Source organism: Bufo bufo, chromosome 2 (assembly GCF_905171765.1).
Source record: "Bufo bufo chromosome 2, aBufBuf1.1, whole genome shotgun sequence".
Taxonomy (NCBI): Eukaryota; Metazoa; Chordata; class Amphibia; order Anura; family Bufonidae; genus Bufo; species Bufo bufo.
In genome coordinates this window covers 207,118,848-207,132,554 of record NC_053390.1, presented here as the reverse complement: position 1 = coordinate 207,132,554, position 13,707 = coordinate 207,118,848, and the positions used below count along the sequence as shown (strand labels likewise).

Here is a 13,707-nt window from a genome sequence, read left to right as displayed (position 1 = left end):
AATATACACCGCAGGCTTAGTACAAGAGGCTGCTGTAGCCTATTTAGGTGAATCCCTTGACATTTGGGATTAAACAGAGACTTAATTTGCCTTGAAATGAAGTAATGCTCCTGTGTTTTCATCTCAGCAACTCTCAGAATTAAAACTAAAATGGCTACATCTACTGGCTTGAACTTTCCCGTTTAAATGTTTAAGAGAATTTGAACCAAAGAGGATGTTTTTCTTTCTTTTTTTTTTTTGAATGTCTGTCATTTGTGTGGCCTATCTATATAATCAGTAATATCCTGCATGATTTGCTAATTACTACAATAACTTCAGACGATGTTTCACCATCAGCATAGAGCTTGTATATGAATAGGGCTTGAGATGATGATTTTTCTCTCTCCTGAAATGATGTGTGGATGCTTAATCTGGTAATTACGAACATAATTTCAGAATGATTTTCAGCCCCTAGAGGTCTGTCGCAGCCATAATGTATGACTGTAGTATATCATACGGTCTCTTTTGGTTGGATAACCACCTGGATGTCTGTTTTTCCTGTTACAGCATGCGAGAAGATGCTGGTAGAGTCTATGAAAATGTCGGTCTTATGCAACAGCAAAAAAGCTTCAGATGAAGTGGAACGCCGCGCCTCCACCACAGACTGGTAATGTAGGGGCATTTCTTTTTACTTCTTTTCTTTTAATGTGCCAAATTTTATAAATATATTACTGTGGAGTTCTTTATATCTGGCAAACATTTATCCAGAAATTATGGAAATCAGACATTCGTTTCCAGCGCAAAAGTGCTTCCGTCGGGTCTCAAGACCAGACATACAAGATTGGAGTCCAGACTGCTATGAAAGAAGATAAAAAAAAAAAAGTGACTGTTGCATATTTTTGTTATTGGCCCCTCATTTTATCTCCTATTGTGCCACTTATGTATATACTCACTATTGTGCTGGATTAAAAAATGTTACTGTACATTTTGGATGGAATTTATCAAATATACATTGGTGTGCAAAGGTAGCAACTTTTGTGCAATTAACAAAAATTTATGATTTTTCAATTTTACACCTCTCGTCAATTTTGAAAACAAGTAGTTTGACTTACCGAGGTTGGGGGCATAGCCTCCTGCAGTCCAACAGATGTACTATAAATTATAGCTAAAGTCTAGGCCAGCTCATATGTGGCATATATTTCATTCTTTAGCGCACAGACTGCTAGATGCAATCTACTAATAAGTCTGAACGTCTTAATAAATTTAGCACATCTTACTCCAACTCACTTCTGTTTGTTCTTTTCCTTATTTTTTTGTCCGTCTCACTGAGCTGGTCGAACGTGCTCAGTTTAAATCTTTAACTGCCACCAGCCATATGTTCTGTTAGAAGCTGTGGCAGTTAGGGCCCATTCACATGTCCGCAAAATGGGTCCCCATCCGTTCCGCAATTTTGCGGAACAGGTGCGTACCCATTCATTTTCAACGGGGCCAGAATGTGCTGACCGCCTCTGCATTTGCGGATCCACACTTCCAGACCCGCACTTGCGGATCCGCACTTCCGTTCCTCAAAAAAATAGAACATGACCTATTCTTGTCCACAATTGTGGACAAGAAAAGGCATTTTCTATGAGCATACCGGTGATGTGCGGTCCGCAAAATGCGGAACGCACATTGCCGAAGTCTGTGTTTTGCGGTTCCTCAAAACACGTACTGATGTGTGAATGGACCCTAACAGGGAGAGAGCTGCAGCAGAAAGGACATGCCCCCTGAGCTGCCAGGCTGAAGAAAATCTAGCAGAGCATTTAGAGCTGTGAACGTGGAGATCTCTGGACTAGGGTTGTCACTATACCAAAATTTTTATTCGATTTCGATACCATAAAAAGTATTGTGATACTCAATACTACGCAAAAAAATAAAATAAAACGCCAAAAAAGCTGTGTTTTCCGCATTTATATGCGTGTGTGTTTTGCGGATCTGCAAAACACAGACACTGGCAATGTGCGTTCCGCATTTTGCGGACCGCACATCGCCGGCACTCGCGGGCAAGAATAGGACATGTTCTATTTTTTTCGGGAACGGGATTGCGGACCCAAAAGTGCGGATCCGCAATTCCGGAACCGGGCAGCACATCGTGCAGCCCCATAGAAATTAATAGGTCTGCAATTCCGTTCTGCAAAATGCGGAACAGAATTGCAAACGTGTGAATGGACCCTAATTGCTAGAGCCCTTGTCCTGTTCAACCTAATAGAGATGTATTAGGGTGAATAGGATTTTTTACTGTTCCTTCTGCCCTGGACTTTGTGCACACAGCAGCAGGGAGCTTTCCATGGATGGCTTCAGTAGCGTCCTGCCTGCCATGGTAACCAATCGTAGCCCAGATTACACTGCTGGGGCTCCGATCAGAAGCTGCCACTGCCACCAATGAAATTTCTGAGGAGGTGGGGAGGGAAGCCTGTGCCCACTGCCACCAAAGAATATACGGAGGAGGGGGGGAACCCTGTGGCCACTGCCACCAGTTATTATAATACTGGGGTAATGGGTGGCGCACTTTGCCACCAATGAATATAACCCGTTAATACAAATGTAAGAGGTTGGTGCCAGCCATATCACACATCCGGCACCTGGCCTCAATAACAGGGCACGGCAATCCCGCCGAACCGCGTCAATTAACCCCTCAGGTGCCGCAGTTTGGCGGGATTGCCGTGCTCTGTCATTGAGGCTGGGTAGCGGCTGTGTGATATGCCTGGCACCCGCCACTTACATTTGTATTAACGGGTTAATTATGTTCATTGGTGGCACAGTGGCCACAGCGCCTCCCCTCCTCCTCAGTACTATCTTATTGGTGGGGAGGGACTCCCTCCTTCTCCACTGTGCCGGCTGAGGAGAACATGGTGCGCTAACAAAATTATTTCACCACATTCAACCCTTCCACTGTATTTTTGTATAGAAATGCTTAGACGTATTGGTGCATGTTATTCTTATGGTGTTCGTTCATGTTCTTTTTTTGCTACAGAATCTAATTTTGAGAAACTGCAAACGAATGTGAAGAAGGATGGGGACATGTAAGACCTGGCTTTGCCCACTTACACAATTGGTCTGAAATGTCTGCACAGTCAAAATCTCTTAACTGTTCAAGAACTTTTGGAAAACCGTAGTCCTCTCTGTATCACAAAAGTTTCGAACTGGTTCACTCTTCTCAATGAAGCATCTTTATCTCGGCAAGTTTGGCTTGTAGAGCTCATCAAAAAGACTGTCTTGAAGCTGTCCCGTTCTTTCCTCTCCTTAGAGTGCCTCCAGGGTGCTCTTTATTCATTGGCAACGTGAAGTAATAAGGTGAATGCTTACATTAGAGTGGGAACAATTTCTCTCCGCAGTACAGACTGTGACCATTGTCATTAGCCATTTACATTTTCTGCTTTGTCTCCATAACTGTGTAGTCATTCATATAGATCCCAAGCTAATGTGGATATGCTTTAAATGTGAATATCTGCACTCACACAGTATAATGGTGCTTTCCTTTTATGTCCCGACTTAGGAAAGACTTTCTTAGAAGGTCAGGGAGCCCGACAGGAGTATTTTATGGACAAAATGTTTATGCCTAGTGCCAATTGTAACGTAGTCATTATAATGAAACTGATGCTCATTCTATATATACTGATCTTAGCACAGGTATGCCAGGTGTAGAGATACAGTGAAAGCATTGACATGCACTTTACAAATGGTTAAATGTCAAACCTGTCCTGCATTTTGGACTGCTAGACAGTCAAGCCCATTTATCTCACGTCTGATTGACTAACCAGTGGGAAGGAAGGCCTTACCTTACCCACTACTTAAATCAGCATTTTTCTGGAAATTGACTTGTGCAAAAGCAGTATTTTCAGTAGTAAGGGCCGCTCCTCATAAAGCATCTGTTATGCACCTTTCCCTTAGCAGGTCCTTCATTAACCATTTTCTTAAAGTGGTTGTTCACCCCTGGGGGCCTTTCGGGCAGCCCCACAATGTGACTGGACATGTGGGGGGAATCATACTTGCTTCCTGACACTGGGTTCCGACTCTTTTGCTCCTTCCACACTGTTGCAGCTCTTTGGTCTCCCCTTTTCGACGTCCTGTTTGATGAGGGTTAAGTGGCTGCTGCAGTGGTGACGTGTCCCCCCAAGCGTCAGGTTATTGGGTCTCCGCCACACTGGCTATGTGACCCGCCTCAAACAGGAGGGAGCAAAGGAGCTGGAATCCAGTGGCAGGGATCAGGTAATTATTATTCCCCCCCCCACAGGACTGCCCATCCTAAGGGGTCTGCCCGAAAAGCCCCCAGGGGTGTACAAACCCTTTAAAGTGCCTTTACAGTCACAGTCTATCTTCAGTCAGAAAGTATTTAAGTGAGGCCCTTCATACTGTGGCCCCACGTGATGGATATTGCACTCTTGCAAATATATTTTTTTTCTATAGGTGCTTCATTGTGCTCTTGTTTTTTTTTTTAAGGTGTTTGCCAAAGGTGCCTGCTTTTGCTTAATCCGTTTTTGACAGCCCAACCCTCTCATTGGTGTAAGATCACAGATTTCTGGTATGTCTATCAGTCCCTTTTGGCAAACTCCTCTAAAAATAAGAACCTCCTCAACTAACCTATTCATAGAGTGCTGTCTCTTTGTCAGCCATTGCTGCTTGTTTTGCCATTTTGCCTTTTTTTCTATGCTCTTTAGATGAAGCGTGCCGGCAACACACTGGATCTGAGCCCAGTAGTCTACATGTCCTGCCCAAGCTCATTTTCAGTAGCTGTTTTGCCAATGCCAAGCAAAGGGTCTTACTTGGACTCCCTTAAAATATCAACCATCTGTTGTACTCAGCGTCACTAGTTTAGTCCAAGGAAATTGTGAATGTGTCAGTGATGACTGTGCAAATGGTTGATATTTTGTCCTAGAGAGACTATACTGATATTCTCTATATTGTAATCATTTATGCAATCTCATCCTTGATGTAGCAGCACAGGTTTTATATATTCACAAGATTTAAGCCATAACCATTTTACTGAATGTTTGAAATGTCCCAATTACCTGTATTTTGGAGGAAAGGAGCACGAACCAGCTTGGTCAGTTTTTAGTTTTTTGTTTATATATATATTAGCTCATGTCCCTGTGGTTTCACTAGTTTCTATTGATTGGATGTACTCTTTCCCTTAAAGGAACCATATCAGGAGATTCATGCTTCCCAAACCATGGGCAGCATGAAGTTCCGACATGCTACATAATTACAGAAATCTATGTTTTAATCTGAAAACTGAGAGAAAACCTTTTTTTTTTTAAATGAGGCAGGAATGAGGAGAAGAGTCAGGGGGCGGGTCTTTGCTGGTTTCTATCCGCCAGGCTGCCTTGATTTACAGGTCTATCCCTATACACAAATAGGTAGATACCTGTCAATCAAGTCAAGCTAGAAGAAAGAGGTCGGTGGGGAGCCGCCCAGTGACTGTTTGTTCCCAGTTCCTGGCTCATTTGTAAACTAATGGGGGCCTTTATCAAACTGGTGTAAAGTAGAACTGGCTTAGTTGCCCATAGCAACCAATCAGATTCCACCTTTCATTTTTGACTGCTCCTTTTGGAAAATGAAAGGAGGAATCTGATTGGTTGCTATGGGCAAGTAAGCCAGTTCTACTTTACACCAGTTTGATAAATGACCCCATAAATGTTCTTAGGCAGCACGAATCTCCTGACTGAGGTATTTTATTGTATTAGTAAGTGTCTTCAGTTGTTGCTTCCTCCGGGCTAGACAATGGTTACACATGAGCTACCAAAACTGCAGCCCTAAGGAAAGCAGTGCCACAATTAACCAATAGTGGGCGCAATGTCAACCTTTTTGTCATTATCAGTCTGTTTCTAATAGTTAGTACAAATTCCCAATATGTTTGACAAAATCGATATCGCGACAGGGCATAATCAGAGCATTGAATCTTTGGCCTCCAAAACAGTCAAAAATCATGTGTGATCTTGAAATGCCAAATAATTTTTATAGCTAGAACTGCTAATAAACATACTGAAAAGCACTATATTTTAATATTGAGGTTTAATATTATTTGCTTCTTTATCAAAACAAAGTGGTTCTTTCTCCTATTTTACTGCTTTTGTGTCAAACTTCCCAGATGTTAGCAGACTGCATTTAAATCAAGTTTTGCCAAAAATGAATTCCATTGCTTTCCATGCACTGGAATGATTTGTCAAAGAAAGGTATGCTCGCTGTGAATAGCTATAGTAAAAAAAAAAAAAAAAAGTTGTGGGTAATCTATGCGTTATATTTTAGTGACATCATACAGCATCTTGGACAGTAGCGGCTAGATGCTGAATAGATAATGGAGGACTGTGTTCATCAAATGATTGTCAACTAAGTGAGTGGTTAGATGTGCAGATACCGTATGTACTGACCTAGCTGTAGGGATATCTCTGAGAAGTTCCATCTACCAAGTTGTCAGGCATACTCTTGTCATGTATTATTTTACAGCAGTTTTTTTTTAAGGTACTACATTTATGTTCTTACTTTAATGACCAAAACCTTAAAAGTCCTTGGCTTAAAAAAAATACAAATACAAATTACAAAAAATAGCAGTGGAGACGATAAAACAAAAGGTTGGTGAACAATATAAAAAAATTGTATGACTTTTTATTGCTATGTCATGTAAGGGTACCTACCTTGTGTTATTTTAGTTTGTTCTTTTTCTTCACTTTTACACCTATATTGGTGGCTAAGGAGACCTGTACATGCCATTTTTTTTTGTTTGTTTGGGGTGAATGTATATAGTACTTTATCAGAAGTGTCTCCTGATTTTAGTTAAGACTAGTCCAAAAACGGAAGGGTAGTTACACTCGCACTCATTCTTTTATAGTTGTCATATAATCGACATATAATACTTGTACTATGATTTATAGCTTGTTTTATGGTCCAGTGATGTGTTTAATTTTCTGCTGGTTGCCACTGGAACACAGACTTTTTTTTATACATCAAATTACAGTACACTGCCTGCAGATGCTATACTACCAAGTCAACCAGCCTAGCGAGCTTAGTACAGAGTGTTCCACAGAATGGATGTGTGAGTATGTGAACTCAGAAGACAGCAGATCTGTGACTGCAGTCCTAAATGAGTGAAGACTTTAAAGGGACACTGTCAGGCCTTCTGAGCATAATTAGATCTTTATATGCCCTCCTAGGTCTTGTAATAAGTGTCCAATTCATATAAGTATTATCCCTGTGCGCATTGTAAAACGTGAAAAATAATCTTTATAATCAACTGTCCTTTATGCCCACGGGGCGTTATTTGCACCACATTTGTGCCCAGCTGCGCCCCAACTGCCGGATCCTTAGACACGCCCATCTCATTAGAATTCACTTCGCTGGGCGGTATTTTCCTGTCCTCGACATTCCGAGATCTTGCGCATGCGCCCGACACCCTCACTCGCCAGGATCACATCACTCCTGCGTCCCCTATTGAGGCCGATGACCGTAACTTCGTATTGGGCATGCGCGGGATCTTCGAATGTTGGGGAGAGGAAAATACCGCCCATTAAAGTGAATTCTAATGAGATGGGCCTGTCTAAGGATCCGGCAGTTGGGGCGCGGCTGGGCACAAATGCGGCGCAAAGGACGCCCCTTGGGCATAAAGGACAGTTGATTGACAGGTAAAGCCTAGCCGGATACTGCCGTTCACCGCTAGACGCCATTAACTATAATGGGAGCTTGACAAAAACTGGTGCACCCACCATTTTATGTCTGACCGAAACCCGACACTTATAGTCAATGGGGCCTGGCGATGAACGGCAGTATCCAACAGGCTGTCCCTTTTGCGGGTACAGCCTGCCAGATAGCTTTACTGCAGCTGTCGATCTAGCCTAATACTCAGGATTAATACCAGTTATGTATTGCATTTATATAGTTGCTCACCCTTTTATTCAAATATTTAAATGTTAATATTAAATGGGTTGTCCGGCCTAGGAGCCGACAACCCCTGTGGCCCTAACATGCGCCCTATAAAGAAAACAAACTACAACATAGTTCTCCACGGTCCTGTTTTTGGCCTCTTCTAGTCCTAGCAGGACAATGAAGTGGTATGGCCCATGACCAAGGTCACATATGCTTGGACGATTCTTTACAGTAGTGACCATACAGGATACCTGGATACGTAGAACTACAGGTAACAGCACTCTGCTAGTCAATTGCGCAAAGATATAAGCAAACACTAAAAGAATAAATGCTTGGGGGTCATACTTACTGCAAATGCAGCTAGAAGCTTTTTGCGAATATAATTGATCAAAAATATTTCGGGCCCATCTACCGGTCGTCAAGGTCGCTTCTAATCAGATGGGTCCTACTCTGACATGCCTCTCCTGGGCTTACAGCCTACAATCTGGGCAAAGTAGTACCAAGCTGCATCCTACACATGCCTCTCCCAGGTTGTGAGCCTGCAGTATGGGCTGGGTAGAATACAGCTGTACAAGCTATCTAATTAAAAGCACATGGTAAATGGGCTGGTGGTGCACGGTTCAATCTCACCACCAGGGGGAGCCACTCCCCTAGTGGCAGTGACAATGGGGAAAAAATAAACGAACCAGCACCTCCACAATAAGTGAATATAAGAACGCAGGTGCACGCTACCTTGGCTAAAACACACTTGGATACGTAGAACTACAGGTAACAGCACTCTGCTAGTCAATTGCGCAAAGATATAAGCAAACACTAAAAGAATAAATGCTTGGGGGTCATACTTACTGCAAATGCAGCTAGAAGCTTTTTGCGAATATAATTGATCAAAAATATTTCGGGCCCATCTACCGGTCGTCAAGGTCGCTTCTAATCAGATGGGTCCTACTCTGACATGCCTCTCCTGGGCTTACAGCCTACAATCTGGGCAAAGTAGTACCAAGCTGCATCCTACACATGCCTCTCCCAGGTTGTGAGCCTGCAGTATGGGCTGGGTAGAATACAGCTGTACAAGCTATCTAATTAAAAGCACATGGTAAATGGGCTGGTGGTGCACGGTTCAATCTCACCACCAGGGGGAGCCACTCCCCTAGTGGCAGTGACAATGGGGAAAAAATAAACGAACCAGCACCTCCACAATAAGTGAATATAAGAACGCAGGTGCACGCTACCTTGGCTAAAACACACTTGGATACGTAGAACTACAGGTAACAGCACTCTGCTAGTCAATTGCGCAAAGATATAAGCAAACACTAAAAGAATAAATGCTTGGGGGTCATACTTACTGCAAATGCAGCTAGAAGCTTTTTGCGAATATAATTGATCAAAAATATTTCGGGCCCATCTACCGGTCGTCAAGGTCGCTTCTAATCAGATGGGTCCTACTCTGACATGCCTCTCCTGGGCTTACAGCCTACAATCTGGGCAAAGTAGTACCAAGCTGCATCCTACACATGCCTCTCCCAGGTTGTGAGCCTGCAGTATGGGCTGGGTAGAATACAGCTGTTCTTATATTCACTTATTGTGGAGGTGCTGGTTCGTTTATTTTTTCCCCATACAGGATACCTCACAGCAGGGGCATCAATACATATAGGAATGGGAAACTGGTGGACATTTTATTTTATTTTTTTTCAATTAATGGAGCACACGTTAGTAACATAGGTTCTTCTAGGCCAGACACTTCCTTTAAAGTTCTGTTCAATGGTTAACATATGCCTTCAATAATTAATATTTCTAAACTGGCCAGTATGATGATTTTGTAACTAAACAAGGAGTTGGCATTTAAAGGGGTTGTCCACTATTATTATTTATTTTTTAACCCCCTCTTCCTCCCCCCCAACTCAGCAGAGGGCTTGTGAAGGGAACTAGGCTCATCTGCTCTCTGTCGCTTGCTTTAAGCTCGATGGGTCCTAGGGTGTGTTGACTGCACCTTTAAGCCCCCGTATTTAAATGTCCTGCATGGACCGGATCATGTGTGCTGCTGCAGCCAATGACTGGCCTCAGCAGTGACATCCTAAAAAACCAAATGGCACGTAATCCAGCAGTAACATGCATCTTGGGAATATCAGGCTGAACCGACCAGCTGTGAGGAGCAGGTAAGTATAGTTGCCTTCACATCTGCTGTTGGGTGGGGAGGAGAAGAATTTAAAATAATAAACTAAAACTTGGACAGCCCCTTTAAGTTGGCTTCTGGTTGCACTGTTTTTCCTAAGTTTCCTTTTTTTTTTACCAGTGACTGAATTGGAAAAGGTATGTCATTTATAAATCTTTCCATGTAATTGATCACAAATACTTGCCTACTGAATCCGAAATTAGAATCGCTTTATATGAACACCATTTCAACCTTTACAATCCTATCTACTGTTCACAGCAAAATAAATATGCTGGAACTTGGGGTGATTTTTCTTTTCTTTTTTTTTTTTTGTTTGTTTCTGTGTTGTACAGTATGTGGACTATAACTTGAAAATGCCGGTAGATGACTGTAGTATTATGTCATGCATTGATTTTTGAAGAGACTATTCTCTATTGTATGAAGGGTTGCATAGGTTTTTAGATGAATGGCATATACGAAACATAATTCCAGACAGTATTATGTATCTATTTGGGTTACCTTAATAAAAAGCACTTCCAATTCTCAACATCAGCTTTGTTTTTAATGGCTTTTAGATAATGAGACAATTTAGCAGCATTTGGATGTTTTGTTTCTGTGAATGAAACCTTGGTAGACCGTGTTCTGGTGAGTCTATTCTTCATAAGAGTTTGTGCCTGTGCACTGTCCTGTCCACCACTGGACCTCAAGATAGCCCTCTATTAAATGCCTTAAGAAGTGCTGGATCAGACCAAAAATGGAACCCGTTTTATCCAGGGTTGTTATTAGTATTATTATTGTTAATTATACAACCCTAGTATACCTTACCACCATATAGAAAAGCAGATACTTTTAGATCAGTCACTGTCTGTATTGAATTACACTTTGCCCAACGAAAAAGCTGTAGACATAGTATGGGTCTATACTTGTGCCAATGGCTGCCACCCCCATGATGGCCCACCTTGTGGCAGCAAATGACAACCTTATCCACGATATTACTCATTCTCTACACAGTTACAGTGTCCTTTGACAACTTGGCTGATCCCATAGCGCCAAAAATAAATAAGAAAATAGCATTTGTATAGTTCAGAAATCATTACTCAGAAGGGTAACTTATTTTCTTCTAATGAATGGTGTTCTGCGCAGCATGTGAGCAATAGACTCCAGGAGATGAGGACCACCAACTACGTCTTGTCATTTTTGTGTGTTGGAAAGTGTCTGAAACAAAACCAAGTCTCCCTTTTTCCTTTGTTGAGCTCTGTAGGAATTTGTCATCCGCTTATAGCCTAGAAGAATGAAGAGAGCCAGATATTTCACCACTGATTGCCAACCCAAGAGATTACCTCAAATTTCATTGTTTGGGTCCCTTGAATACATTTTGATGCTTTTGTTATATAACTTTGCATAATAAAGTAGCCTAATGTAGAAATTGTATTTTATAGAGTAGAAGCGTTCTTGAAGATATTATCCACAGAAAACATTCTGATCTGTTCACATTCCCTACTTATTGTGACCAACCAGAATTATACTTGAGTCTTCCTCATCAATCATTGGTTTGTGTTAGGCTCTTTTCACACTGCCTCTGCAGTGTCCATCCAAGGTTTCTATATCACCAAGGGACAGTCATCACTTATAGGCAGTGATGTTAAAGGGCTTGGCCAATTTCTGGTTACCATTCTGTATTTTGTAAGATATGCCCCTTTTTTGGCCAAATTTTTTGAGCTGTCCACACGGAAGTCCTAAAATTGAATCAGCCAGCACTCACCCAATGCACGCTGCACGGGATAGGAGCAATCTCCTCTAGTAATATACAAGAAATCCCAGCAGTCGTCGTGTCTTGAAAGTATGCTGTTTTTTTATTTTATTGCATCAAATCGATATGTCCTACACCCAGGACGCGTTTCGGCAAGCATGCCTTCATCAACAGGTGAAAATAAACTCAGACAATACAGGTATATATAATGAAATAATGTGCCGCCTCTCATGATGTCTTGCCCATAGGGGCGGAGCTAATTAATTAAACCCATCACATGATTAACTCAGTTGTGTATAGAAGGACAAATATGCATAATCTCATGGTCCCTATTTAGGCCCCTTGGATACAAAGTGTCCAATGTATGGATCCAATGGGTTTAATTAATTAGTTCCGCCCCTATGGGCAAGACGTCATGAGAGGCGGCACATTCTTTCATTATATATACCTGTATTGTCTGAGTTTATTTTCACCTGTTGATGAAGGCATGCTTGCCGAAACGCGTCCTGGGTGTAGGACATATCGATTTGATTTGATGCAATAAAATAAAAAAACAGCATACTTTCAAGACACGACAACTGCTGGGATTTCTTCTACAGGGTGGGCCATTTATATGGATACACCTTAATAAAATGGGAATGGTTGGTGATATTAACTTCCTGTTTGTGGCACATTAGTATATGTGAGGCGGGGAAACTTTTCAAGATGGGTGGTGACCATGGCGGCCATTTTAAATCCAACTTTTGTTTTTTCAATAGGAAGAGGGTCATGTGACACATCAAACTTATTGGGAATTTCACAAGAAAAACAATGGTGCTTGTTTTTAACGTAACTTTATTCTTTCATGAGTTATTTACAAGTTTCTGACCACTTATAAAATGTGTTCAATGTGCTGTCCATTGTGTTGGATTGTCAATGCAACCCTCTTCTACCACTCTTCACACACTGATAGCAACACCGCAGGAAAAATGGTAGCACAGGCTTCCAGTATCCGTAGTTTCAGGTGCTGCACATCTCGTATCATCTGAAGGCAATCGTCTATGCTGTGAAGATACGAGATGTGCAGCACCTGAAACTACGGCTACTGGAAGCCTGTGCTAGCATTTCTCCTGCGGTGATGCTATCAGTGTGTGAAGAGTGGGAGAAGAGGGTTGCATTGACAATCCAACACAATGGGCAGCACATTGAAAACATTTTATAAGTGGTCAGAAACTTGTAAATAACTCATGAAAGAATAAAGTTACGTTAAAACCAAGCACATCATTGTTTTTCTTGTGAAATTCCCAATAAGTTTGATGTGTCACATGACCCTCTTCCTATTGAAAAAACAAAAGTTTGATTCAAAATGGCCGACTTCAAAATGGCCACCATGGTCACCACCCATCTTGAAAAGTTTCCCCCCTCACATATACTAATGTGCCACAAACAGGAAGTTAATATCACCAACCATTTCCATTTTATTAAGGTGTATCCATATAAATGGCCCACCCTGTATATCACACGGAAGTCCTGTCCATAAGATGGCTGCTGATGGAGGGTCATGTGACCAGGCAAATCACCTCCATGTGATATCTCCTCCGTTCATATACACTGCACCTGCCATCTGCTCACGTGCAGTGCATTAGGTTGAGGGATGTCTGGTCACTTGATATGTCTGTCATCAGCCATCTTATAGACAGGACCTCTGTGCGGACAGCAAATAACATTTGCTCAACAAGGGGACATGGCTTATTAAATCTAGCAAACAGCACAGAAAAGATCAACAAAGGCTAAATGAGTATAGTCATCTTAAAACGCATTTATCAATAGTAACCAGAATGTGGCCAACCCCCTGCAACATCAGTGCCTAGAAGTGATGACTGTGATGAATGTTGGCAGTAGAGGCGTATATTGACTGAAGCTTCAATATCTATTGGTTTGAAGTCACAAAGAT

General features: G+C 41.9%; 1 protein-coding gene and 1 long non-coding RNA gene across 3 annotated transcripts in view; one reads left to right on the top strand and one right to left on the bottom strand.

Moving 5' to 3' along the window:
- Positions 1-5,149, top strand: part of PTPN11 (protein tyrosine phosphatase non-receptor type 11) — a 67,025-nt gene extending 61,876 nt beyond the window's left edge. The window contains exons 15-16 of one of the 2 annotated variants that reach the window (XM_040416046.1): positions 547-646; positions 2,993-5,149. In XM_040416046.1, the coding sequence (XP_040271980.1) occupies positions 547-616 (70 nt within the window). In that variant the 3' untranslated portion in view covers positions 617-646; positions 2,993-5,149. Of the gene's footprint in view, positions 1-546; positions 652-2,992 lie in introns of both variants that reach the window. The other variant, XM_040416047.1, reaches the window with a different exon arrangement.
- Positions 5,150-6,436: 1,287 nt separating this feature from the next.
- LOC120988534 lies at positions 6,437-7,938 on the bottom strand. The gene is made up of 2 exons (XR_005776143.1): positions 7,633-7,938; positions 6,437-7,132 (listed from the first exon to the last, which is right to left on the bottom strand). It is a non-coding gene; the product is annotated as an uncharacterized LOC120988534 (long non-coding RNA).
- Positions 7,939-13,707: the final 5,769 nt, after the last annotated feature.